Below are 23,488 nucleotides of genomic sequence, written 5' to 3'. Positions count from 1 at the left end.
TAGCACGCAGTTTCAGAAAATGTTACAAATGTATTAGCACAAAAAGAAGACATTCCACATAGTTTTCTTTACATACATATTTACAAATCCTGCTGGAATACTTGAAATTCTTTGTCTTTTCAACCTCATCTATTATACAAACACACACATGTTTGTATCGCTCACAAAGACCATTTTTATTTATTTTTTTTATAAAGAACGTAAAATGCAACTAAAACACAAACTAAATAAAGAAAATATCGGGAGAATTCCAGACTACGCCACACTTCAAACAAGAAGTCATTTTAAAGGAATGGCTACCAGTGTGTGAGCTAAGCTAACCTGGATGAGCGACCTTTAGCCCATTTCTACAGCTCCGGAAAAAATGAAGAGACCAGTCTGGTATTTTCTTAATCTTCATCTCTACATAACTTATTGAAAATGCTCTTATTGACAAAAAAAATGTATTGGAATTTGGTAGAAATGTTGTCAGTAGTTTATAGAATAAAACCAAAATGTTCATTCTACTCAAACATATGCCTATTAATAGTCAAACGAGAGACACTGAACATTTGGAGTGGTCTCTTCATTTTTTTACGGAGCTGCATATCAAAAATGCACGCACAGTTTTACAGGAATGGTTTCTGTCGCCTTTTTCTTGACCCAGAGAGTGAGGGCAAAAAGCAAAAAAAGAAAAATCTAAAATGTTGAACTACTCCTTTAACATTTCAAGCCCTTTGCCCCATTTTCCACTCATACGTTTCCACTAAAATATCAGTGAAAATATGTCAGGCATTTATTGCTTTTATAGCTTCAGTTATTCAAAACAGAATTTCTGTGGGAGAAAAAAATCCAAAAATGAGTTCTCTCTACTGGGACAAACTGAGTCACACGATACATTTTTAAAAAGGAAAAATTAAATTATTTTTAGAAAAAAAAAAGGTTTCAGTCTATCCATCCACTTGCTAAAATAATATATGTATTTATATTTAACAGCATTAAAGGTGCACTATGTAACTTTTGGGTATGTCTGATAAGTTGAACATTTTCTAAGATATATTCTCATAACTGAATAAACAAACTTTCCTCACAGGGAAATTGGATCCCTGGAACACTGTCTGAAATTAGAAAGCTTCCTGAAAAGTTACTGTTGTTGTTTACAGCAGCAGGGCCCACAGTTTGGTTTACAAACATATTCTAGTCTTACGTTTGGTTCCAGGTTCTCTCAAAATTATTTAATTTGTGATGATGATAGAATTATTCAACACTAAGAATTACATGTAGAGAAAATATGTTTTGTAAACTAACTGCAGGCTCTGCGAGTGTAAACAAACCCCCCTCCTCTGAAACTGCATAGTGCACCTTTAAACTATTCACCTTTAAGAATAATGCAAATGAGCTGCCGTCTACGATTCCTCTTCTTTAGACATCGCCTGTGAACAAATAAACACAAGACACGTGAGAATTTATGAAACAACAAATGTTTGTGTGACTGTTTTAAAGGTGGAGTCAGTGATTCTGGAGAATGCTTCTTAATCAAAATCAGTGAACATCTGTTCACAATGCGCTACCTGTCTGCAAACGGGCATGTTAGTAGCTATGGTGGGACCCCTACATACCAGTTTACAGAGCCTAGGTAGTGTATTAACACCAGATTTTCTTTCAGCACACACACAGTATGAACAGGTAGTGAATCATGAGGAGATATTCACTGATTTTGACAACAAGCATTCTCCAGAATCACTGACTACACCTTTAAGAATAAAGATATCTTTATTTATATAGCACCTTTAAAAACAGTGATTTACAAAGTGCTTCGACAAAATACATAGGTGCAAGTACAAATCAAATAGATACATACAAATCTACTAATGAACACCTCTATTCACCTGTTTGAGGAATTGTCGTCCAAAGTAATTGGTGGCCATGTTTTTCAGGCTGGTCTTTCCTCCCACTTTACAGCGAACGTAACCATAGAGATTGGCTCCTTGTAACACAACGCCCATGATCACTACCGGCTGAAGGAAGGAGGACAGGCAGAGGGTAATATCACAGGGTAAATGATGGGGATATTCTATATTCTTTTATAATCAATACATAAGTAATATTAAAGGTTAAAGGCAGGTTAGTGGTTAGATTTATGTATTTCTCTTTTAAAGGTGCACTATGCAATTTCAGTGGAAGGGGATCTGTTTACATTTGCAAAACCTGCAGTTAGTTTATAAAACATATTTACTCTACATTTAATTCTTAGTATTGAATAAAACCTGGAACCAAACGTAAGACTAGAATATGTTTTGTAAACCAAACTGTGGGCCCTGCTGCTGTAGACAACAACAGTGAAATAGTAACTTTTCAGGAAGCTTTCTAACTTCAAACAGTGTTCCAGGGATCACATTTTCCCTGTGAGGAAAGTTTGTTTATTCAGTTATGAGAATAAACCCTAGAATATGTTCACTTCTCTAACAAAGCCAAACTTACACAGTGCACCTTTAAGGTATAGGACTTACCACCCATTTAATCTTGAAGGAAAAGATAGATAGATAGATAGATAGATAGATAGATAGATAGATAGATAGATAGATAGATAGATAGATAGATAGATAGATAGATAGATAGATAGATAGATAGATAGATAGATAGATAGATAGATAGATAGATAGATAGATAGATAGATAGATAGATAGATAGATAGATAGATAGATAGATAGATAGATAGATAGATAGATAGATAGATAGATAGATAGATAGATAGATAGATAGATAGATAGATAGATAGATAGATAGATAGATAGATAGATAGATAGATAGATAGATAGACAGACAGACAGACAGACAGACAGACAGACAGACAGACAGACAGACAGACAGACAGATAGATAGATAGATAGATAGATAGATAGATAGATAGATAGATAGATAGATAGATAGATAGATAGATAGATAGATAGATAGATAGATAGATAGATAGATAGATAGATAGATAGATAGATAGATAGATAGATAGATAGACAGATAGATAGACAGATAGATAGATGACTTACCACCCATTTAATCTTGAAGGAGAAGAGTGTACTGAAGGCGAAGATGACCCACAGCACAGGAAACACAATCAGACCCAACCAGAAGATACGCGCCTCAGAATCTGACGCGTTCTGCTTCACATTTCCCTGAAGAAGAAAATAAAACAGGATATTCTCACAGTTAGGATTCAGGACAGCTGCTAATACTATAAGGAAGGACTACTGCTGGTGATAAATGAAGGCAGTTATAGACCCCATACAGTACAAGAGGTCAGTAGTTATGTAGGGTTTAATGACCTCGGTTTGGTAGAGCTGAACGATATGGGGAAAATATCTAACTGCATTTTTTTCCCCGGACATGTCGTGATTTGATTTGTGATATTATCTTACTAAAGTCAAGCTTACATTGAATCTTTGTTATGTAAATGCCAATGGTAAATGGACTCCACTTGTTTAGCGCTTTTCCCTGGTTTTTCACAGACCCAAAGCGCTTTACATTGTTTTGTACACATTCACCCAATCACACACACATTCATACACCGATAGCAGCAGCTACCACGCAGGGTGCAAGCTAACTCTCCGGAGCAATTTGGGGTTCAATGTCTTGCCCAAGGACACTTCGACATGTGGCGGGGAGACGGGGGAATCGAACCTCCGACCCTGCACTCCAGAGGCATTTTCAATAAGTTATGTAGAGATAAAGATTTAAGAAAAAACCAGACCGGTCTCTTATTTTTTTACGGGGCTGGAAGTGTAGTAGCGTCTCACCTTTCTGGCCTCAAAGACCCAGTGACTGTTTCCATCATCGTCCACCTGGTTCCACCATCTCAATCCAACCATCAGACGACCGGTGATGTTCTGAAAATACACACAATATATATTTCTAAATAATACAAATACAAATAAACACAAAACATGAGATTTTTGGGCTTAAATTAACATCTACATGGTAACAAGAATGCCTGTAGTCAAAGTCAGCTTTATTACTTCATTATTAAGTCGACTATATATAGATGCAACTATATAAGATGTAAAAAAAAAGACGGACCTTAACAGCCCAGAAGTCACATGACAGCAGCAGGATGATGGTGACCATACAGGCGATGAAACTGTTACTGAAGATCCCACAGAGCAGATACACCATGACGGCCACGCCTCTGAAGAACAGGTGGAAGAAGGAAGCCACCGGGTGTCTGGGACAGGGAACGGTTTAGGTAACGGTTTAAAACTAACTGAAACAGTAAATTAAAAAAATGCAAGAATTTGTTTACAATCTTCGTTTTTTTTTTTTTTTTTTTTTTTTATTCTTGACATTATAAGCAAGAGCTAGACTGCAGGGATCCAGAATTGAGTTATGTGTCAATCATGTGATTTTTTAATACATTGTCATTGGTCGATTCTATTGTTGTTGAAAGAAAATCAGTCTGGAATTAACTTCAAACTTCAAACATTTGAAAAACTTGCACAAGACAATATCATATATTTAGTATGTTTGTTCTCAAAATTACTAAAAACAACTAATGTTTAGTGTAATTTTTTGCTCAGTGAGTCAGAGTCATCTGTGTGTTTCAATCACTTACACACACACACACACACTCACTCTATCACACACACACACTCACTCTATCACACACACACACACACACACACACACACACACACACACACACACACACACACACACACACACACACACACACACACACACACACACACACACACACACACACACACACACACACACACACACACACACACACACACACACACACACACACACACCTTACTTACTTACTTGATATTCTTCTTGGAGCGTTTCCCTGCATCTTCTTCTGCATCAAACAGAGACACATCCTCGTCCTACGGGACCAATAAGGAAAAGGCTTTTAGTCCTCCGAGACACACACTGCTGTTATGAGCAAAACATATGACTCAGATTGGGTCTTTGTTGCTGTGTTATAGTGTGTTTTCCTTCCATGATTAATATTGCAAAACATACTCCCCTAAAACCATCTTATTTATAGGCAACTATGGTGTTCTGAGTGATACCATGAGAGAGAGAGAAACTTTAGGGACAATTTATTTTAATTTTTTTCATTGTAGGACTAGATTTCAGATTTTTTTTAATACAAATTAAGGCCTTACATTTAGGTATATTGTGTGTGTATATATATATATATATATATATATATATATATATATATATGGACAAACACTGTTGTGGCTGTTTAACCCTAACCCTCCGAGACACACACTGTTGTTATGACTTTAACATATGACTCAGATTGGGTCTTTGTGTACGAGTGTTGCTGTGTTACAGTGTGTTTTCCATCCGTGATTCATAGTGCAACACGTCCTCCCCTAAGACTAGACAACTATGGGTTTATGTGAGAGCTTGAGTGATAACATGAGAGAGAGAGAGAGAGAGAGAGAGAGAGAGAGAGGGAGAGAGAGAGAGAGAGAGAGAGAGAGCATTCCTTTTAAGCTCTGTTTGTTTACATATAGACTTTTCTTGGTTCCTAGGAGCATGAGTGAAAAGAAGCCATGCATGTTATATCGTTTATTCTCATCTCGTCCAACTAGCCAATTAGATCTTCGCTGTGCCAAACTTCCCACTTAGGTTAGACAGTGAGTTTATTTTAATGCGAACCGGTATGGAATTAGGACAGATTTATATAAACCCAAACCGCAGAGAAACACGTCCGCAATGGATTTCATTTAGGGACACTTTCAGATTTTTTTTCTCGCATTTTAAGGACTAGACATTTTATACAAATTAAGGCGTTAATTTATAAATAACTAATTCAATGCCTCTGAAGAACCTGTAGGAACCACGGCCTACAACAGGGCGAGGTCTTGTTATTGTAAAGTATATTTTGTAATGATTATATCAAAGTAGCAGAGAAGCTACGTAGCTAACGTCAGCTGAATGTTAGAATGAACACATAAAACAAACACTGTTGTTGCTGTTTAAAGAGCAGAACATGTGCCTTTACGTGTTTAAAACATATTTATAAAGTGAAGCTAAGTTAATGAGAAATGTAAATAAACCGTAAACAACTTAGCACGCAGCTAACTAAATAGCAACACTATTACGATTTACGACTGTTGTATTTCGTCCACATTTAGTTTACACGGACGAAATGTTTCGATATGTTCATAACAAACTACAGGACGCTACATAAGCTGCTTTATATGTATTTAAATAGAAAAATAGACATATTTGTCACTCACTTCTGCTATCATCTTGGCTTCGTTAGCAGCTTCTTCCTGCTTACGTGCTCTGTTGGACACGTTGGACAGCTGATCAAAACGTGTTACGTCATCACGTCGCAGTGCTTACGTGGATGGGATGGGATAGATAGATAGATAGATAGATAGATAGATAGATAGATAGATAGATAGATAGATAGATAGATAGATAGATAGATAGATAGATAGATAGATAGATAGATAGATAGATAGATAGATAGATAGATAGATAGATAGATAGATAGATAGATAGATAGATAGATAGATAGATAGATAGATGGATAGAATTAATCAAACGTTATGGTAGGATATACATTTTTTGTGAATTAAAAGAAGCCTGCAAATGTGCATTTTAAATAGCAAATGTAGCAACCTTTTGTTTATCTTAGTTAGACTTACATTAAGTGCTGTAACTTCACATGCAATAGTCATTGAGAAACAGAATGGACAGCTATAGGGAAAAACAACAACATTGTGGTAGGCTTTACCTTCAATGTGTCTTGCTCAATGGGTTAAAGGCCTTTAATACTTAGTGTTGAAACCGACTTCGAGTGCCTGGATCTGGGTTATGTATGACATGTTTTGGTCTTAACTCTTCCAACCTGCCGTCAATGAAAAACAGTGTTCAAATAGAACATTGTGAGAAAACATCTGGACTTGATTCTGGTGTTCTAGAAGTATTTTGGAGAACATGGAATATTAACCAGAGGGGTATTAAAAAAAATGTTCCACATAAATTGAGTTAAAAAACTATTTCTGAAACTGCACTTTATAATCTACCATTGAACAGGCAAAAACTAGATTCTTACCATCGGTTTACTCTGTTACACTGCTAGTTAATATATGCATTCATTTTACTGCCATTATACATGATGGTACCTTCTTTATGTGTGTGTTTCTGTTGTAAACACTGACCAATTATTACAATACACCCTGTCTTGAACTTTACACATAATCTATATATGTGATTCTGACCTGTTCTGAATCCTGCTGTGCTGTGAATACATTTTTTTATGTCAATAGTGAATATTTATTGCTAAGATATTCAACTTTATTTGATTATTTCATGCATGATTGTATGACTTTCGGATGCTCCAAGCATTGTGGCTAGAGTCTGAATAAGACCAAGTTTATCTGCCCACGTTTTTTCTATGCCCCCCATAGAGTCTCAGTCCTCTTCACAGCAGACCCGGGTTAGTATCCAGCCCGTTGTCGTTCTCTGCATGTCATTCCCCTCTCTGCCCCATTTCTTCTCTGTCTCTCCAAAACTGCCTAATAAAGTAAAATAATGCCCCCCAAAAAAAGAAAAGAAAAAAATCCATATTGATAAATGTCCAAATTATGCCATAAATTATTTTAGTGAGCTGATTTGAGAAAGTGGATGGAACAATTAAAAAACAGGCAAATGAGGACAGAAATATTTATTTGTAAACAGGCAGAAACATATATTATAATAGAACACCTCTGAATTCACATTGAGATATGAAGTAACAACAGTCCCACAACAGCATAAATACAACTTGAGCCCAAATACACAGTCCACAAACATTCACAATTTATACATTTTATGAACAACACACTTCTGTAAACAGGTTTATTCTTTAAAGTAGCCACGAGGAACTTTAGTTTTTTAATTGATTCTAGCGCCCCCTTTGGACCAAAGCGGTAGTGTTTTTACCACACTAGCGCCTGCTATCAATCTATCTATCTATCTATCTATCTATCTATCTATCTATCTATCTATCTATCTATCTATCTATCTATCTATCTATCTATCGCCTGCTGTCCGAAAGATCTTAGCTAGCGCGTGCCGGCGGTGTGTGCAGTTGTTTAGGAAGCGAGCGAAAGAGAGATGGCAGGATGCATGGCCATGAGGTAATGTATTTATATGTGACTATGTCAGACTTAATAATGGTGATATGACCATGGTGAAGCAAAGTAAACTGTGATTTAGTAACGTTCATAAACACAGGCTTTTCCCGTCTGCCTGCCGTCAATCTTTTGGTCTGAGTTGGCGGGTATTCAGACCCGAGCAAAGGCATTCATAAGAAATATATAAAAATAACATTATTTGCACTGATGGTTTCGTTTGCTGTTACATGTCATTTATGATCATCAGAGGAAAAATTAGACTGTTTCAGAAATATTTAAAAGTTCCTCGTAGTCACTTTTAAGTTTGAGATGATAAGTCTTATGTCTTTATATATCAGTAGTCTCATACATTTAAATGGTCAAATAAAGGTGGAGTCAGTGATTCTGCAAAAAAAATCCGGTGTTTAAACAAATCCTACAGAGTCTAGGCTGTGTATTAACGCCAGATTTTTATTCTGCGCACACACAGTACGAACAGGTAGCGGATCGTGAGGATATATTCACTGATTTTGCAGCATTTTCCAGAATCAATGTTTATGTCCAGCCTAGGCTCTGTAAACTGGTATGTAAACACAGGGGGGCCACCGTAGCTAGCAAGATGCCCGTTTACAGAGCCTAGGCTGTAGCGGATCGTGAGTAGACGACAAGCATTCTCCAGAATCACTGACTCCACCTTTAATTAAAAACAAACAACACTACACTGTTGTTGTTGTTGTTGTTGTTGTTGAATTCACCGCCTCGGCTGCCGGTGAGGTGGGAGGGGACGGGCTCTTTATCCTCAGCGGTTCCCCAGGCGCCACCATAGCAACCACATTCTCCTTCTTCGACAACCAAAACGCCGGGTACAACGGCTCCAAAAACTCTGCCTTGTACTCGTGTATAAGCGTCATGGCGTCATCCACCCCGTAGAATGCCAGCTGGCCCCTGGTGTAGTTCAAGTAGACCCCGATTCTCGTGAACTTCTCCACGCTCAAGGGGGTCTCGACGTCGCTGTGCCAGGCCGAAAACGTGCGCCCATTCCACTGCAAGCACCAGGAAAAGTTGTTCCCGGTTATACAGCTGTTGCTTTCGCTGCCCTTGCGATCGATGCTCTTGTAGGTTAAGCCGATGTGCGTGCCCTCGCCGCTTATGTCCGCCTCGAAGTACTGCCGGCCCAGGTAAAAGCTCTCCGTGGCAAGGACTTGGCGCCAGTTTTCAAAGCGCTCGGGAAGGTCCGGGTAAGGGTGCTGCCATGGGGTGGTGTTGGTCACTTTACGGTTCTCCTCGGTCAGACGTAGGAACTTGTGGGCCGTGTCCGCGTCGAATGTCACGTGAGCAGCATCTGGGGAATATATTTAAAGTTGCAGTGTGTAAGTTTTGGTTGTGTCAGAAAAGTGAATATTTTTTCTAAGGTGTGTTCTCATAACAACAAACTTTCCTTTACAAACGTGATCCCTGGAACACTGTTTGAAGTTAGAAAGCTTCCTGAAAAGTTACTGTTTCACTGTTGTTGTTGTTGTTTACAGCAGCAGGGCCCACAGTTTATGTTTTACAAACATATTCTAGTCTTACGTTTGGTTCCAGCTTCCTCAAAATAATTTAGTTTTGATTTATTATGAAATATATTGATTATAAAATTATTCAATACTAAGAATTACATGTAGATAAAATATGTTTAGTAAACTAAATGCAGGCTCTGTGAATGTAAACAAATCCCCCCTCCTCTGAAACTACACACTGCCCCTTTAAATATGGTTGTATAGGAGAAATATACAGATGTAAACAGACAACACTCACACTTGAGGAAGTCGGTGTGAGTCACCGGGTCGGGAATGGATATGTTCTGCTTCGCTGCTACGATTTCCTGAACCGTCGTCTTTATTCCCATTTTATCTACGAAGAGGAAGGAAGTAGGAAGGGTTAACTCTCTGGGAGGGACACAAAAGATACACACAGACACAGGCAAACAAACACACAGGCATACGAATACACTCACACACATAAACACAAGCATACACACACACACACACACACGAGCACACTCACACACACACAGGCATACGAATACACAAGCATACACACACACACACACACACACACACACACACACACACACACACACACACACACACACACACACACACACACACACACACACACACACACACACAGGCATTCACATAAACACAATCACTCACACACATAAACACACACACACAGACAATTAATCAACCCAAACAAACACCCACACTCACCCACACACACACAGTATACACACACACACACACACACACACGTACACGCAATACACCCACACACAAACAAAACAGCAACCGAGGAGGGAGGCAAGTTTTATGCTCCGAGGTGAGTCACGGTCATACAGGAGGATTGACCGGGAATACCTGAACACACACACACACACACACACACACACACACACACACACACACACACACACACACACACACACACACACACACACACACACACACACACACACACACACACACACACACACACACACACACACACACACACACACACACACACACACACACACACACACACACACACACACACACACACACACACACACACACACACACACACACACACACACACACACACACACACACACACACACACACACACAGAGAGAACATTCTTTACATGTTTGAACACGACTCGACAGACAACTATCTAATCTGGTATTCCCCCAAGCAGAAGTCATTGTGCTCCTCCTAACATACTTGCATGTCTTTTTAACTCACTGGATGTGCCCCGCCCTGCCCGGGAATTGAACCCCGGTCTCCCGTACCGAAAGTCAAGTGCTGTTACCTTTACTGAGCTATCCAAATGCAATTGCTGACTTGAGAATTGATTGCAAGGAGTGGTTCAGACACTCACTTTAAAAAGGTGCTCTGAGGAACTTTCAGTTTGTGTTCATTCTAGCGCCCCCTTTGGGCAAAAGCGACAGTGTTTTTACTACGCCAGCTGTTGTTCCTGGGTGAACGACCACTGATGGTCTCGTTTGCTGATACATGTCATTTATGATCATCAGAGGAAATATAAGACTGTTTCAGAAATTTTTAAAAGTTCCTCGTAGCACCTTTTCAAATGTGCTAATTTATTTTATGGATACATTTCACTGCAAAAATCCTTTCTAATCGAGTTACACAATGAACAAATTGAGATGTCACACGTCATTTCCAACGAAGAACTGGAGAAACAAACGGTTAGAAGAGTCTTGCCGACAGCATTGATCGCCTTTAAAGAGTTTCTTGGTGTTTTCAAACATTAATGGGAATTTATATTTCAGAAATATCACTTTTTGCCACCTATCCTCACCATTCTTGCAGGTGTCTTTGACCCTGTCTATGTACTGGGACTGGAGCGTGGCACACAGTGTCTCCGTGGCGCTGACGATCACACGACTGAAGGAATCCAGTCTGTCCATCAGGCCGATGTACACGCCAGGCAGGGAGTTATCCGTGCACTCTTTCTTCCACTGTGAGTATTCCTAGACAGATAACAAACAAACAAAGGGCTCATTAATTATCGAGGGAAATGAGAGATGGTTGATGTTGTGTAGCAATGCTTTTAAAATAGTTAAACATGGTGGCCTAGCCTTGTGGCAGTGGCGAAGTGGGTAGGGAGATCGCCTCTGAAGTGCAGGGTCGGAGGTTCAATCCCCCGTCTCCCCGCCACATGTCGAAGTGTCCCTGGGCAAGACACTGAACCCCAAATTGCTCCTGATGGTTCAGAAAGCGCCTTGCATGGCAGCTACTGCCATCGGTGTTTGAGTGTGTATAAAATGTGAATATGTAAAGCGCATTGTGAAGCGCCTTGTGACCCTGGTCTGTGAAGGGCGCTATATAAATAAAGCTTACTTACTTACTTACTTGTGTGATGGTGCAAATGTGTGTTTGTGTTTTTTGCGAAAAAAAGAATAAAAGAATAAACATATTTTGAAAGAAAAAACATTACAAGTATACACAGGCATGTATTTATAAGATGGCTTGATTTTGGATTCTTTCTTCCACTGTGAGTATTCCCTAGATAGGAAAAACACAAAGGGCTATTCATTACAAGGACATGAGGGATGGTGGTGTAGATTTTCAAATGTATTTATAAGATGGCTGGATTTTGGACTCTTTTCGTATTGTTAAAGGTGCAGTGTGTAATATGACATCATCAAGAAAGTTCTACAAAATTCTAGAATGCAACACTCCCTGGGTAACCCCAACCCTTTTGAATAATAACAGAAGCTACAGTAGCCTTCAAGGACAAGAACAATTCTAAATTTTAAACAATGCACCTGATGACATTCCAACTATGACACTTTCAAGATGGCGGCACTAGGCCTTGGTCCAAATGTGCAGAAATATGGACATATATGAAACCCTTTCTAAGGAAAAATAATAATAATTCAAAAAAAAATGTTCAGCTATTATGCACTAAATTAAATGTACTTATGGATATTATAATTACTTTCTACAATATCTGCTAGGAAATAAAACCCAAAATTCTACACACTGCAGGTTTAAACAGCAAAAACAAAGGGCTATTCAGTATGAGGGACATGAGAGATGGTTGATGTTGTGTGGCCTTAAAACAATAGTTAAACATTGTAGCCTAGTATCTAACAGAGAGACAAAATAAAAAGTATAAATGTGCATTTGTATTAATAACATGGCTGGATTTTGGACTCTTTTCGTATTCCTAAACAATAAAACAAAGGCCCATACATTATGGAGGACATGAGAGATGGTTGATGTTGTGTAGCCTAAAAGCAGTACTTTACAATGGTTAAACATTGTAGCCTAGTATCTCAGAGAAAAGACAATAACAACAGTATACAATTTCGTCCACTGAGTATTCCTAAACAGATAAGAAACAAAGGGCTATTCATTCTGAGGACATGACGAATGGTGGTTTAGCTTTTAGGCAGGAATTTAAAATAGATAAATTGTAGCCTAGTATCTTGGAGGAAAAAAAACAATATAAAAAGTATAAATAAAAATGCATAATTGTATGTTTAAGATGGCTGGGGTTAAGATGGTTTTGACTCTTTCTTAAAGTATTCCTAAACAACAAAACAAAGGGCCATTCAGTAGGAGGGACACAAGAGATGGTTGATGTTATGTAGCCTTAAAGCAGTACTTTAAAATTGTTAAACATTGTAGCCTAGTATCTCGGACAAAATAGAATATAAAAAGTATACAAAGGCATTTGTATTTATAAGATGGCTGGAGTTTTGATTATTTCGTCCACCCTGACTATTCCTTAACAATAAAACAAAGGCCCATTCATTACGAGGGACATGAGAGATGGTGGTGTAGCTTTTAGGCAAGACAAAAAAAAGAGATAGAAACACCGAGCTGAGTATGCTTCGTTTTTCGTATTGTGTATGCTGAAAGCTGAATGCCTTTTCTTGAACTGCAAACCAAATGTACCCAACGGTATGAAAAAAGAAAGCTTGAACTTGAACTTGTGGCATTGAAGGCCTATTATATTCTAGTATAATAAGCATTTTTAAGCAGGCTCTAACCACTACCCCACGAGCATCCCCCCCAATAGAGGCTCAGTCCTCTTCACAGCAGACCCGGGTCGTGTCTAATAAAAATAAAAAAATACCTAAAAATAATCCTAAACAAACCAAACAGCTGGTGTTTCATTTTAAGTAAGTAAGTAAGTAAGTAAGTAAAGTTTATTTATATAGCGCCTCTCGCAGACCAGGGTCACAAAGCGCTTCACATTAAAAAACACAATAAAATACAATAAAACAACACATATACAGAGTCTGTTACAAAGAAGAGTTTCCTAAGAACGTACAATATAATACTGCATTTTACCTGTAGGAAGTCCGTGTCGTTCTTGTTCCTGGAGAGTTTGTCCATCTGCGCCTGGGTCTTCTTCAGCTCTGCACACCTCTGCTCCAGATGAACCCTGATGCCGTCGGCCTGACGCAGCGCCTGCTTCTCCTCCGTCTCCAGCATCTCTGTCACCTCTCTCTTCGCTCGCTCCACCACCGTCTGCAGCGCCTCAAACTGGGTCTCTATCACACCACGCACCTCCGTCACCGAATTCTGGGGAGGGAAAAATAAAGAAATTGATTTATTTTTTTATTATTTTTTTTATATTATTGATCAATAAAAAAATATGTATATACTATATATATTTTTATATTTTTGTGGAAAAAATGACTCTGGACTGACTGCCATTTTTTTTTTTTTTTATTTTTTTTTTAAACCAACAATCGTGTTTCAACATTAATTAGATTATTTATTTAATTTTTTGTGTTTTTTTGTATTTATTTTTTATTATTTTCTAATTATTATTTTAAATTGTTATTTGTTTAATTAAAAAAAATTTATTTCTTATTTATTTTTGTTAATTTTATTAGAAATTTATCAAGAAAAATTAAGCTTTTGTATTGGAATCAGTCATGGCGTAGTAAAAGCACTACCACTTATGTCCAAAGGGGGCGCAAGAATCAACACTTTAAACACTAAGTGAATCATGCGTTGCTACTGACATGTCATATGATAATGTTAGATAACGTTAAGCTCTCAATCCTCCTCCAGCACCTTAAAAACACCTGGAGATATCCACCCTCGCCCCAGGGAAAACTATCCGGTTTGGGTGTTACCAATCGCCTTAGTGGTGTGTGTGTGTGTGTGTGTGTGTGTGTGTGTGTGTGTGTGTGTGTGTGTGTGTGTGTGTGTGTGTGTGTGTGTGTGTGTGTGTGTGTGTGTGTGTGTGTGTGTGTGTGTGTGTGTGTGTGTGTGTGTGTGTGTGTGTGTGTGTGTGTGTGTGTGTGTTTAGGGCTTAAAGGCTGGTGGGTCCTCACGCCAAAAATAGCTTCCAATTAAGTATTAAGACATCCTTGTGACAAACACATCACATGAGCTCATCTATGATTAGTCACTATCCGTGTGTGTGTGTGACTGTGTGTGTGTGTGTGTGTGTGTGTGTGTGTGTGTGTGACTGTGTGTGTGTGTGTGTGTGTGTGTGTGTGAGTGTGTGTGTGTGTGTGTGTGTGTTTACCTCAATAGAAACAGTGTTGAGTTGAAGTTTGTTGATGGCGTTTTCTCCGGCCGTCACTGTCTTCACCATGTCACTCTGTTTCTCACTAAGTTCTTTCTGTTAAAAAATGAGAAAAAAATAATAATTACAAACAGGGTTTAACATTTTTAACTTGTAGATATCATCATGACACTTTGCCAGTTGAATACTGACATTAAAACCATCATATTTTGTCCAGAAATGTTTGAATAAATATGCAATTTGGGCTTTATCTAACTTATTATGTGTGAATTTGAATCTCTGTAAAATCCAAAAATCTCAATGTTGGATGAAGCCAGAGTCGAAATCTTTTTTTTTTTTTTTTTTTAATCATTTTGACAATATATTAGATATTAGATTTTGGATACAGCCTATTTTCAAGTTATAAATAAAAAAATATACTATGACAGGTGTTTAAAATGGATGTGTGGCATGTTTTGTACATGTTGGACCTTTATACTAGTATGAAAGAAGACATAGAAATGTTATGGAAGCAAAATAGACAAAAATCTCAAAATTAACCAGTGAACTTGAACATCTTTTGCCCTGCAGTGTTTTGCGTAATGTCCTCACAGAAAGCAAAAGGGTTGTTGCTCACACATGCTCTAGCTCTGACATATGTGCTTTGAAGGTTAGTGAGTTGACTGAATTCCTCGGGCAGGTCCGGGCCAATCTCTAGCTTATTCTGGAACGAGAAGCATTTTTTCCTCCTGTACATCTCGTACCTGGAGGCAGCCTTTCCTGTACACTCGATTTAATTTACTTCAGAGAAAAATAACCATAAGATCTATCAAGATATCATGGGAAATACCCTACAGCTAAAATCTTTTCTAAGGTATTCCATCTGAAAAGGGCACAGCATGGAATCTGCTCCCTCCTGACTTTTCTTAGAATCGAAGAGAAAAGCTTGTTGAAATATTTAGTTGACTAGTGTTTGTGATATTTATAGTTTTATGCAAGTATGAATGCTTTGCCCATGTCGACTTGTAGTGGTCAACACAGGTGGAAAAAAAACAATAGCACCTTATATAAAAATAGCATTCTTTGCACTGATGGTCTCGTTTGCTGTTACATGTAATTTATGATCATCAGAAGAAGAAATTAGACATTATTTCATATATTTGATATAGTAAAATCCTGGTTTTATGCATATTTTCAAAAGAGAAACAAATTATAAATGTAAATACTACTATTATACTATTAAAGGTACAGTAGCCTATATTAAATATTCTTCAATAACTGCAAAAAGCTGACTAAGCTCTGAGTGAGTGACATCCTCATATAATGTGAACTGTACATGTCTCAACAGATCGCACACATGACTTTAAAGTAGGCCTATCCACCCCCGTGAAGCACTAATTGATTTCAAGTTGCCTTAGCACTCAGCAAACGCAAGCATAATGACACCAGAAATACTACAATCCTTAAATGCAGCATAATTTGTTTTGGCAAGGTGTCAAATATCTTTTGTTAGCTTTTTAAGTAGGACTGTAAGAGCCTGAAATGTAACAACGCACCAAAATGTCATACTTTAAATTTTTTACCCAAAAAGTAATAACTGGTCGATAATACAGTTAGTATAACAAAATGCTGAGCCCAAGACTTGATAAAATTGTTGTCCAAAATGTAGCAACTTATTACATTTTGGAGTACGCAGAATATTTTTCAAGCTTTATTAGATAGTGCAGAGTTGAAATGGGGTGACAGAGAGAGAGAGAGGACCTTGGGGGAATTTGTGACAGGAAGCCATTAGATACGCCACGGTTTTAGTGCCACATCTGAGTCGCTTTTGCTGAGAAATGAATTCCCATTAATGTTTGAAAACCCCAAGAAGCTCTTTAAAGGCGATCAATGCTGTAGGCAAGACTCTACTAAACGTCTGTTTCTGCAGCTAATAACGGGATATTACATGTGACATCTCAATTTGTTCATTGTCTAACTCAATTAGGAACGATTTTAGCAGTGAAATGTATCCATATTATCAATGAGCACGTTTTAAAAGGTGCTACGAGGAACTTTGAAATATTTCTGAAACAGTCAAATTTTGTATCAGCAAACGAGACCATCAGTGCATAGAATGCTATTTTTATATAGTTTTTCTTAATGTCTTTGTCATGGGTATACGCTCACCCAGGAACAACAGCTGGCGTAGTAAAAACCCTACTACAGCTTTTGTCCAATTAACACAAACTGGTAACCGATTGGCCCCTCTTCCTAGGCCATCCTGTCTGTACGTATGGCTACAGTCGCTTTACTGGAAAAACACGTTAAAAAACAGTCTCATTGTCCGGTCAGAGCTAAGTGTCTTTAAAGATTCCGGAAATACGTGTTTAGTAACATTACCATTGTGATCATTTTCTAGAGAAATAAGATAGTGACGCCAATGACTGCGCCATTGTAATGCTAATACATGGGAAGCAGATAAACAAAAGTCACGAGTCACTCTACAATGAGGAATTTCTACTGTGCCAATGTGGAACACAACAGGGAAGTTATTTCACTCCAGGTTCCTATTTATAGTGTTGTCTCCTGCCAACTGTGAAAATCAGGCAGCTTTCACATCTATAACTGTGTGTGTGTGTGTGTGTGTGTGTGTGTGTGTGTGTGTGTGTGTGTGTGTGTGTGTGTGTGTGTGTGTGTGTGTTTGTGTTGTCTGTTACCAGATTTATAAGGCAAAAATGGGATTTAAAAAAAATGTAGGAAAACAATATCTATCTATCTATCTATCTATCTATCTATCTATCTATCTATCTATCTATCTATCTATCTATCTATCTATCTATCTATCTATCTATCTATCTATCTATCTATCTATCTATCTATCTATCTATCTATCTATCTATCTATCTATCTATCTATCTATCCATCCATCTATCTATCTATCCATCCATCCATCCATCCATCCATCTCACTGCCAAAATAGCCCCAGGGTTCAGAGGGTTGAAATAAGTTAGAACAAATATTGACTAGTTTTTTCTGCTACGCACTGTACCTTTAAGGATTTGATTGTGAAAGCAGGTCAGTGAAGGCACCATGTGATGGGTGAACTTTAAGTGGCCTCAAGTCGTCCTCAAATGTCCTGACGACTCGTAGGTTTTTACTTTAGTCATCAACAACACTCTGCAAACAACAGCTGGTACGGCTAAAAGCAGACGTCCTCCAAGCTCCACTAATAACTGCACTGCACTGTATGAGAGGGAAGGTGACTGAATATAATATAAGACCTGACAGACAGACAGACAGACAGACAGACAGACAGACAGACAGACAGACAGACAGACAGACAGACAGACAGACAGACAGACAGACAGACAGACAGACACACACCTCACAGCCCGTTGCCCATAGAGAGCAAAGTTATTAGTGGCGCTTAGAGGACGTCTGCTTTCATTCAAAATGAACATGTAGCCCATTGTCTGTCTGTCTGCCTGTCTGTCTGTCTGTCTGTCTGTCTGTCTGTCTGTCTGTCTGTCTGTCTGTCTGTCTGTCTGTCTGTCTGTCTGTCTGTCTGTCTGTCTGCCTTACGACCATAGCAAAGATGCATCCTTTAGTGTTTTAATAACGTTTGGCTTATGAGTTATTGATCCCGGAATTTCTTTAACGCAGTCAGGAACCGTCAAGATTATTTATCAAAGACATAATGAAATAAAAACGTTTTTCTTGATACTCTAATACACTCTTCTCTAGTGAATAGACTTGAGTATGGACTTTCTGTCAAACTACATACCAAACTGTCTTGGTAATCTCGTTAAGCCTGTGTTGTTAGGAGAGGATATTAAATCAAAATGACTGACATAATTGGGTTTAAAACGATCAAAGTATCAGGTCCTCCCCTTCATCCTCCCCACTATGGAACAATCAAAAGGTTAAATTCGGGGCGCCCTTAGCTCAGTTGGTAGGGCGTCCCTCCCCCCCCCCCATGGGCCTCGGCCAGCAGCAGACCCGGGTTCGATTCCAGCCCGCGGTCGTTCTCTGCATGTCACTCCCCTCTCTGCCCCATTTCAACTCTGTCTCTCTGCACTATCAAATAAAGCATAAAAATGCCAAAAAAATATATATCTTTAAAAGGTTAAATTCATCACTGTTGCTTATTTAGAAGTTACTAAAAATATCTCCTTCCTCGAGTCTTCAGTGTGTGAGGTATTTGTGTTTGATTTTATAGCTCTGTCTTGTGTCGTGTGTGTGTGTGGGGGTGAGTGAGTGAGTGACTGAGTGTGTGTGTGTGTGTGTGTGTGTGTGTGTGTGTGTGTGTGTGTGTGTGTGTGTGTGTGTGTGTGTGTGTGTGTGTGTGTGTGTGTGTGTGTGTGTGTGTGTGTACTTGTAAAACTGATTTTTCTAAGAGCAAATTGGAGTTTCGGACTGTATGAGTCAGCAAATTTTTTGAAAGTGAGAACATTTTGGCCGGTTCTCACTTTGGGACAGGCCTTTAAAGGAGCTGTTTGAGGGTTAACACTAGGTTTTAAGGTTCAGGTATGAATTAGGTTTATGTTAGGGTTAGTGTAAGGGTTGGGGTTAGGCATTTAGTTTTGATGGTTAGGGTTAGGGTAAGAGGCTAGGGAATGCATTATTATTATGTCAATGAGTGTCCTCACAAGTATAGCTACAAACATGTGTGTGTGTGTGTGTGTGTGTGTGTGTGTGTGAGTGAGTGTGTGTATATGTGTAAGTATGTGAGATGTGAGTGTGCGTGTGTGGTGTGTGTGTGTGTGTGTGTGTGTGTGTGTGTGTGTGTGTGTGTGTGTGTGTGTATACTCAAGCTGTTGCCTATTGCCACAGATTGTAATGTAAATAAGAACTGGAAACACTCAGAGCGAGGCATTTGTGTCCGATAACAGCCACAGTCTAAAAGCCCATCGCTGTAATGTGAGAATGTTGTGGTTCAAATGTGACTGTAACTAACTGATGATTACTGTCATCAATAATTCAGTCAGGGCCGTCTTGTATTGTGTCATCAACAGTACACAACACCCAGAGATAGTCGTTTTACTAGGATTTAACAGAGAATATAGCAAATAGCAGCAAATTCTCCCAAACAGTGATTTTTATTTTAAGTTTTTTTGCTATAGTGATTTACACAAGTTGTTATCTTTACTTTTTTTTCGGACTTTCGGAGCTCTTGTCTTGTGAAATAGAGAATAATTTGACTTTTGATTTAAAGCTATAGCGCGTAACTTTTTATTTCAATTGACACAAAGTTGATTAAGCCTATCAGCTGCTCCACAAAACTCTCTCTGTATTTATCAGTATGGCAGCATTTACAAACTGGTGTCAGCCCCCCCCCCCCCCGCCCCCCATCAGTTGGGGGCGACAGAAGTTACACACTGATACTTTAATGTTACTTGTAGTTAAACCACACTCACCTCAATCTGCCTGCGTGCCTCGGCTACCGGCAGTGTTTTAATTACTCAGAATTCTTCATTTTGGTGACAGAAGTTACGCACTAATGCTTTAATATTCCTTGTTAAAACGTATACAACACCACTCACTCACCTCAATCTGCCTGCGTGCCTCGGCTACCGGCAGTGTGTTGTGTCCCTTGTGATCCTCCGTGACACAGTCCTGACACACGCACACGGCGTCCGCGATACAGAAGAGCTCCAGCGGCCAGTTGTGGCTCTCGCACGTCCGTCTCTCGATGTCGCGCAGCGGGTCGACCAGACGGTGGTTCTGGAATTTGGTGTTTTCCAGGTGCGGGCGCAGGTGGGCCTCGCAGTAAGACACCAGGCACGTGAGGCAGGATTTAAGGGCTCTGCACGGGCCCTCTATGCACGAGTCACACACCACGTCATCCGGGCCCAACGGTTCCTCTTTGGATTCTACAGAAGAAGGAAGGAAGGAAGGGAGAAAGAGATTTTAAAGATTATTTTTTTGTCTTTGTCTTTGTCTTTTTTTTTTTTTTTTTTGCTTTTTATTAGAAGACGTTTCAAGGAATTTTTTTGGGGGCATTTTTTTTGCTTTTTATTAGCTAGTTTTTGGAGAGAGAGATGAAATGTGTCAGAGAGGGGGAATGACATGCAGAGAACGACCCGGGCTGGATTCTAACCCGGGTCTGCTGTGAAGAGGACTGAGACTCTATGTGTAGCACTCCACCAGGAGCGTCCAAAGGAGCAAGACATTTGAGCATGTTATAGGAAAAATTATCATTTTTTTTTGCCTCAGTGATACACAACGTGCCACAAAGTATTGACCTAATTTTAGGCGTTTAAAGGAGGAGTCAGTGATTCTGGAGAACGCTTCTTGTTAAAACCCAATTTTTGTCAAAATCAGTGAATATCTCTTCATGATCCGCTACCTGTCTGTACTTTATTTCCATCTTTAAAAAAAAACCTGTAAACGATTTTTGACAAAAAGTGATTTTGGCAACAAGGCATTCTCCAGAATCACAGACTCCACCTTTAAACTGTCAAATTATAAGAGTACAATTAAACCTGCTGTGTGTAGAATTTTGGGTTTTATTTCCTGGCAGATTTTGTAGAAAGTAATTATAACATCCATAAGTACATTTAAATTAGTGCATAATAGCTGAAAAAAATGTTTTGAATTATTATTTTTTCCCTTAGAAAGGGTCTCATATATGTCCATATTTCTGCAAATCTTGGACCAAAGCCTAGTGCCGCCATCTTGAAAGTGTCATAGTTGGAATGTCATCAGGTGCATTGTTTAAAATTTAGAATTGTTCTTGTCCTTGAAGGCCACTGTAGCTTCTGTTATTATTCAAAAGGGTTGGGGTTACCCAGGGAGTGTTGCATTCTAGAACTTTGTAGAACTTTCTTGATGATGTCATATTACACACTGCACCTTTAATATTAACTCTTGATATTTGTACCTTAACCTTTACAGGGAACAGTACATGCGTATATGCAAGGTAGGCTCTTACATAATGCACCTATTCATAATAGCAGAGACACAATACGATACAATCAAGATTTGCTGACTGCACCTTCAACACCAGCGGCTTTGAAAAATTGGCTTTGAAAAAAGACTTTGATGTTTTTTGATGACATCTGCTTTAAACTATAACTGCTCCTAATTACATTCAGACTTTCATTTTGCAGTGACTTGTGAATGTTATTAAATGTTCTGTGTTATGTTATGTAGGCTAGTATTCATGCATTTTACTGACAATTTTCTTTTTAGTTTTTTGTTCTTTTACATACTGTCTATGTTAAGCACTTTGAATTTGAAATTGCCTTAGTGTATGAAACGAAATAAGCTATATTAATGTTTAGGCAAAGCAAGGCAAGTGTATTTATATAGCACCCTAATTCAGACACAAAGCCATTCAAAGTGCTTTACAGGGGCATACAACACATCAAGATTAGACATTAAAAAATATTGAAGATTGAATTTCAGAAATATATAATAAAAACAGAGGGAAAACAGGCAGACAAATTGTTAAAAAAAATCAAATAAATTACTTTTAAATGACAATAAAAAGTAAAAAAAAAACACAATAGGTTAAAAGTTACAGAGGTTTTTAGCATATAAATTAAATATATTAAACTTGTGTGTGTGTGTGTGTGTGCGTGTGTGTTATTATATGAGGTTTTTCATCATACAAATCAAATCAAATTAAACTCACCTGCTTGCTCTTCCCCATCTTTCTTCTCTTCTTCCGATTCCTTCAGATCTCCTTGTATTTTAACTTCTCCCACGGTTCCCGAATTCTCCAACGTGCTCTCGTTGACCGGAGTGATAGTAAACGCCGTGCCGTTGACTTTGGGGCTGATTTCTGCTGCAGGCTCTGTCTTGCCTGATGGGCTCTTTTTCAAACACTCCTTACACTCTTTTCCTGCGGTTTTATCCCCGTTACAAGATCCACAAATGTAGTGACCGCACACTCCCGGTTTTTCCCCATTCATTTTACCTGAACAGCTGCCACACAATTGTTGATTTTTGGAGATTTTTGGAGCTGAATTCTCCTCTGTTGCTGCTCTTGTGTCTGCCATATCGTACAATGTATGAGTCAACTCCTTCCCCTGTTGAGGCTCCACTCTTGTCTGGCTCGGAGAGAACTTGCTCAGTAACTTTTTGTCTGTCTGTGTGTCTCTCTTTCAGATCTCAGTGAATGTAGCCACACCTATGTAGGCTGTCAGTTTCAGTCGAAAACCCTTTATCCAACCCACTTCAGCAGGCACACACACAGTCACGCAGACACACACACACACACACACACGCACAGTCACGCAGACACACACACACACACACACACGCTCATGCAAATAAAGGCAGGCCAGCAAACAGTGGGACACACCCCCGCACTGCAAAAAAATTCCAAAAGATTACCAAGTATATTTGGTCTAGTTTTTCTAGAC

General features: G+C 38.7%; 2 protein-coding genes across 3 annotated transcripts; both read right to left on the bottom strand.

Annotated features, from left to right (window-relative positions):
- Positions 1–252: 252 nt before the first annotated feature.
- tvp23b (trans-golgi network vesicle protein 23 homolog B) lies at positions 253–6,293 on the bottom strand. 2 transcript variants are annotated; one of them, XM_080049491.1, is made up of 7 exons: positions 6,237–6,293; positions 4,798–4,862; positions 4,051–4,195; positions 3,771–3,860; positions 3,024–3,149; positions 1,869–1,997; positions 253–1,412 (listed from the first exon to the last, which is right to left on the bottom strand). In XM_080049491.1, exons 1-7 carry the CDS (start codon positions 6,246–6,248, stop codon positions 1,386–1,388), a joined length of 594 nt encoding a protein of 197 aa, XP_079905617.1. In that variant the 5' UTR covers positions 6,249–6,293; the 3' UTR covers positions 253–1,385. The 2 variants fall into 2 exon arrangements, with proteins under 2 accessions (XP_079905617.1, XP_079905618.1); XM_080049492.1 differs by having other exon boundaries at positions 4,794–4,862; positions 6,237–6,270.
- Positions 6,294–7,660: 1,367 nt separating this feature from the next.
- trim16 (tripartite motif containing 16) lies at positions 7,661–23,222 on the bottom strand. Its single transcript, XM_080049436.1, has 7 exons — positions 22,756–23,222; positions 20,664–20,989; positions 15,156–15,251; positions 13,961–14,194; positions 11,454–11,625; positions 9,903–9,998; positions 7,661–9,447 (listed from the first exon to the last, which is right to left on the bottom strand). The coding sequence occupies exons 1-7, from the start codon at positions 23,120–23,122 to the stop codon at positions 8,822–8,824; spliced, it is 1,917 nt and encodes a 638-aa protein (XP_079905562.1). The 5' UTR covers positions 23,123–23,222; the 3' UTR covers positions 7,661–8,821.
- Between the last annotated feature and the right edge of the window lie 266 nt (positions 23,223–23,488).

The sequence above is a fragment of the Ammodytes marinus genome, assembly GCF_949987685.1.
Source record: "Ammodytes marinus genome assembly, chromosome: 20".
NCBI classification, from domain to species: Eukaryota; Metazoa; Chordata; class Actinopteri; order Uranoscopiformes; family Ammodytidae; genus Ammodytes; species Ammodytes marinus.
This window is presented reverse-complemented; position numbering and strand designations above follow the sequence as displayed.

Bases quoted from the DNA above. Each gene is read 5' to 3' on its own strand.
- tvp23b (XM_080049491.1), bottom strand. The intron at 4,196-4,797 runs GTAAGTAAGTAA...TCCCTGTCCCAG, and splicing joins CGCTCCAAGAAGAATATCAA to ACACCCGGTGGCTTCCTTCT. The intron at 3,861-4,050 runs GTCCGTCTTTTT...GTGTATTTTCAG, and splicing joins GTGACTTCTGGGCTGTTAAG to AACATCACCGGTCGTCTGAT.
- trim16 (XM_080049436.1), bottom strand. From the start codon at position 23,122: ATGGCAGACACAAGAGCAGCAACAGAGGAGAATTCAGCTCCAAAAATC. The intron at 20,990-22,755 runs GTGAGTTTAATT...CTTCTTCTGTAG, and splicing joins AGATGGGGAAGAGCAAGCAG to AATCCAAAGAGGAACCGTTG. The intron at 11,626-13,960 runs GTAAAATGCAGT...TTATCTGTCTAG, and splicing joins ACGACACGGACTTCCTACAG to GAATACTCACAGTGGAAGAA.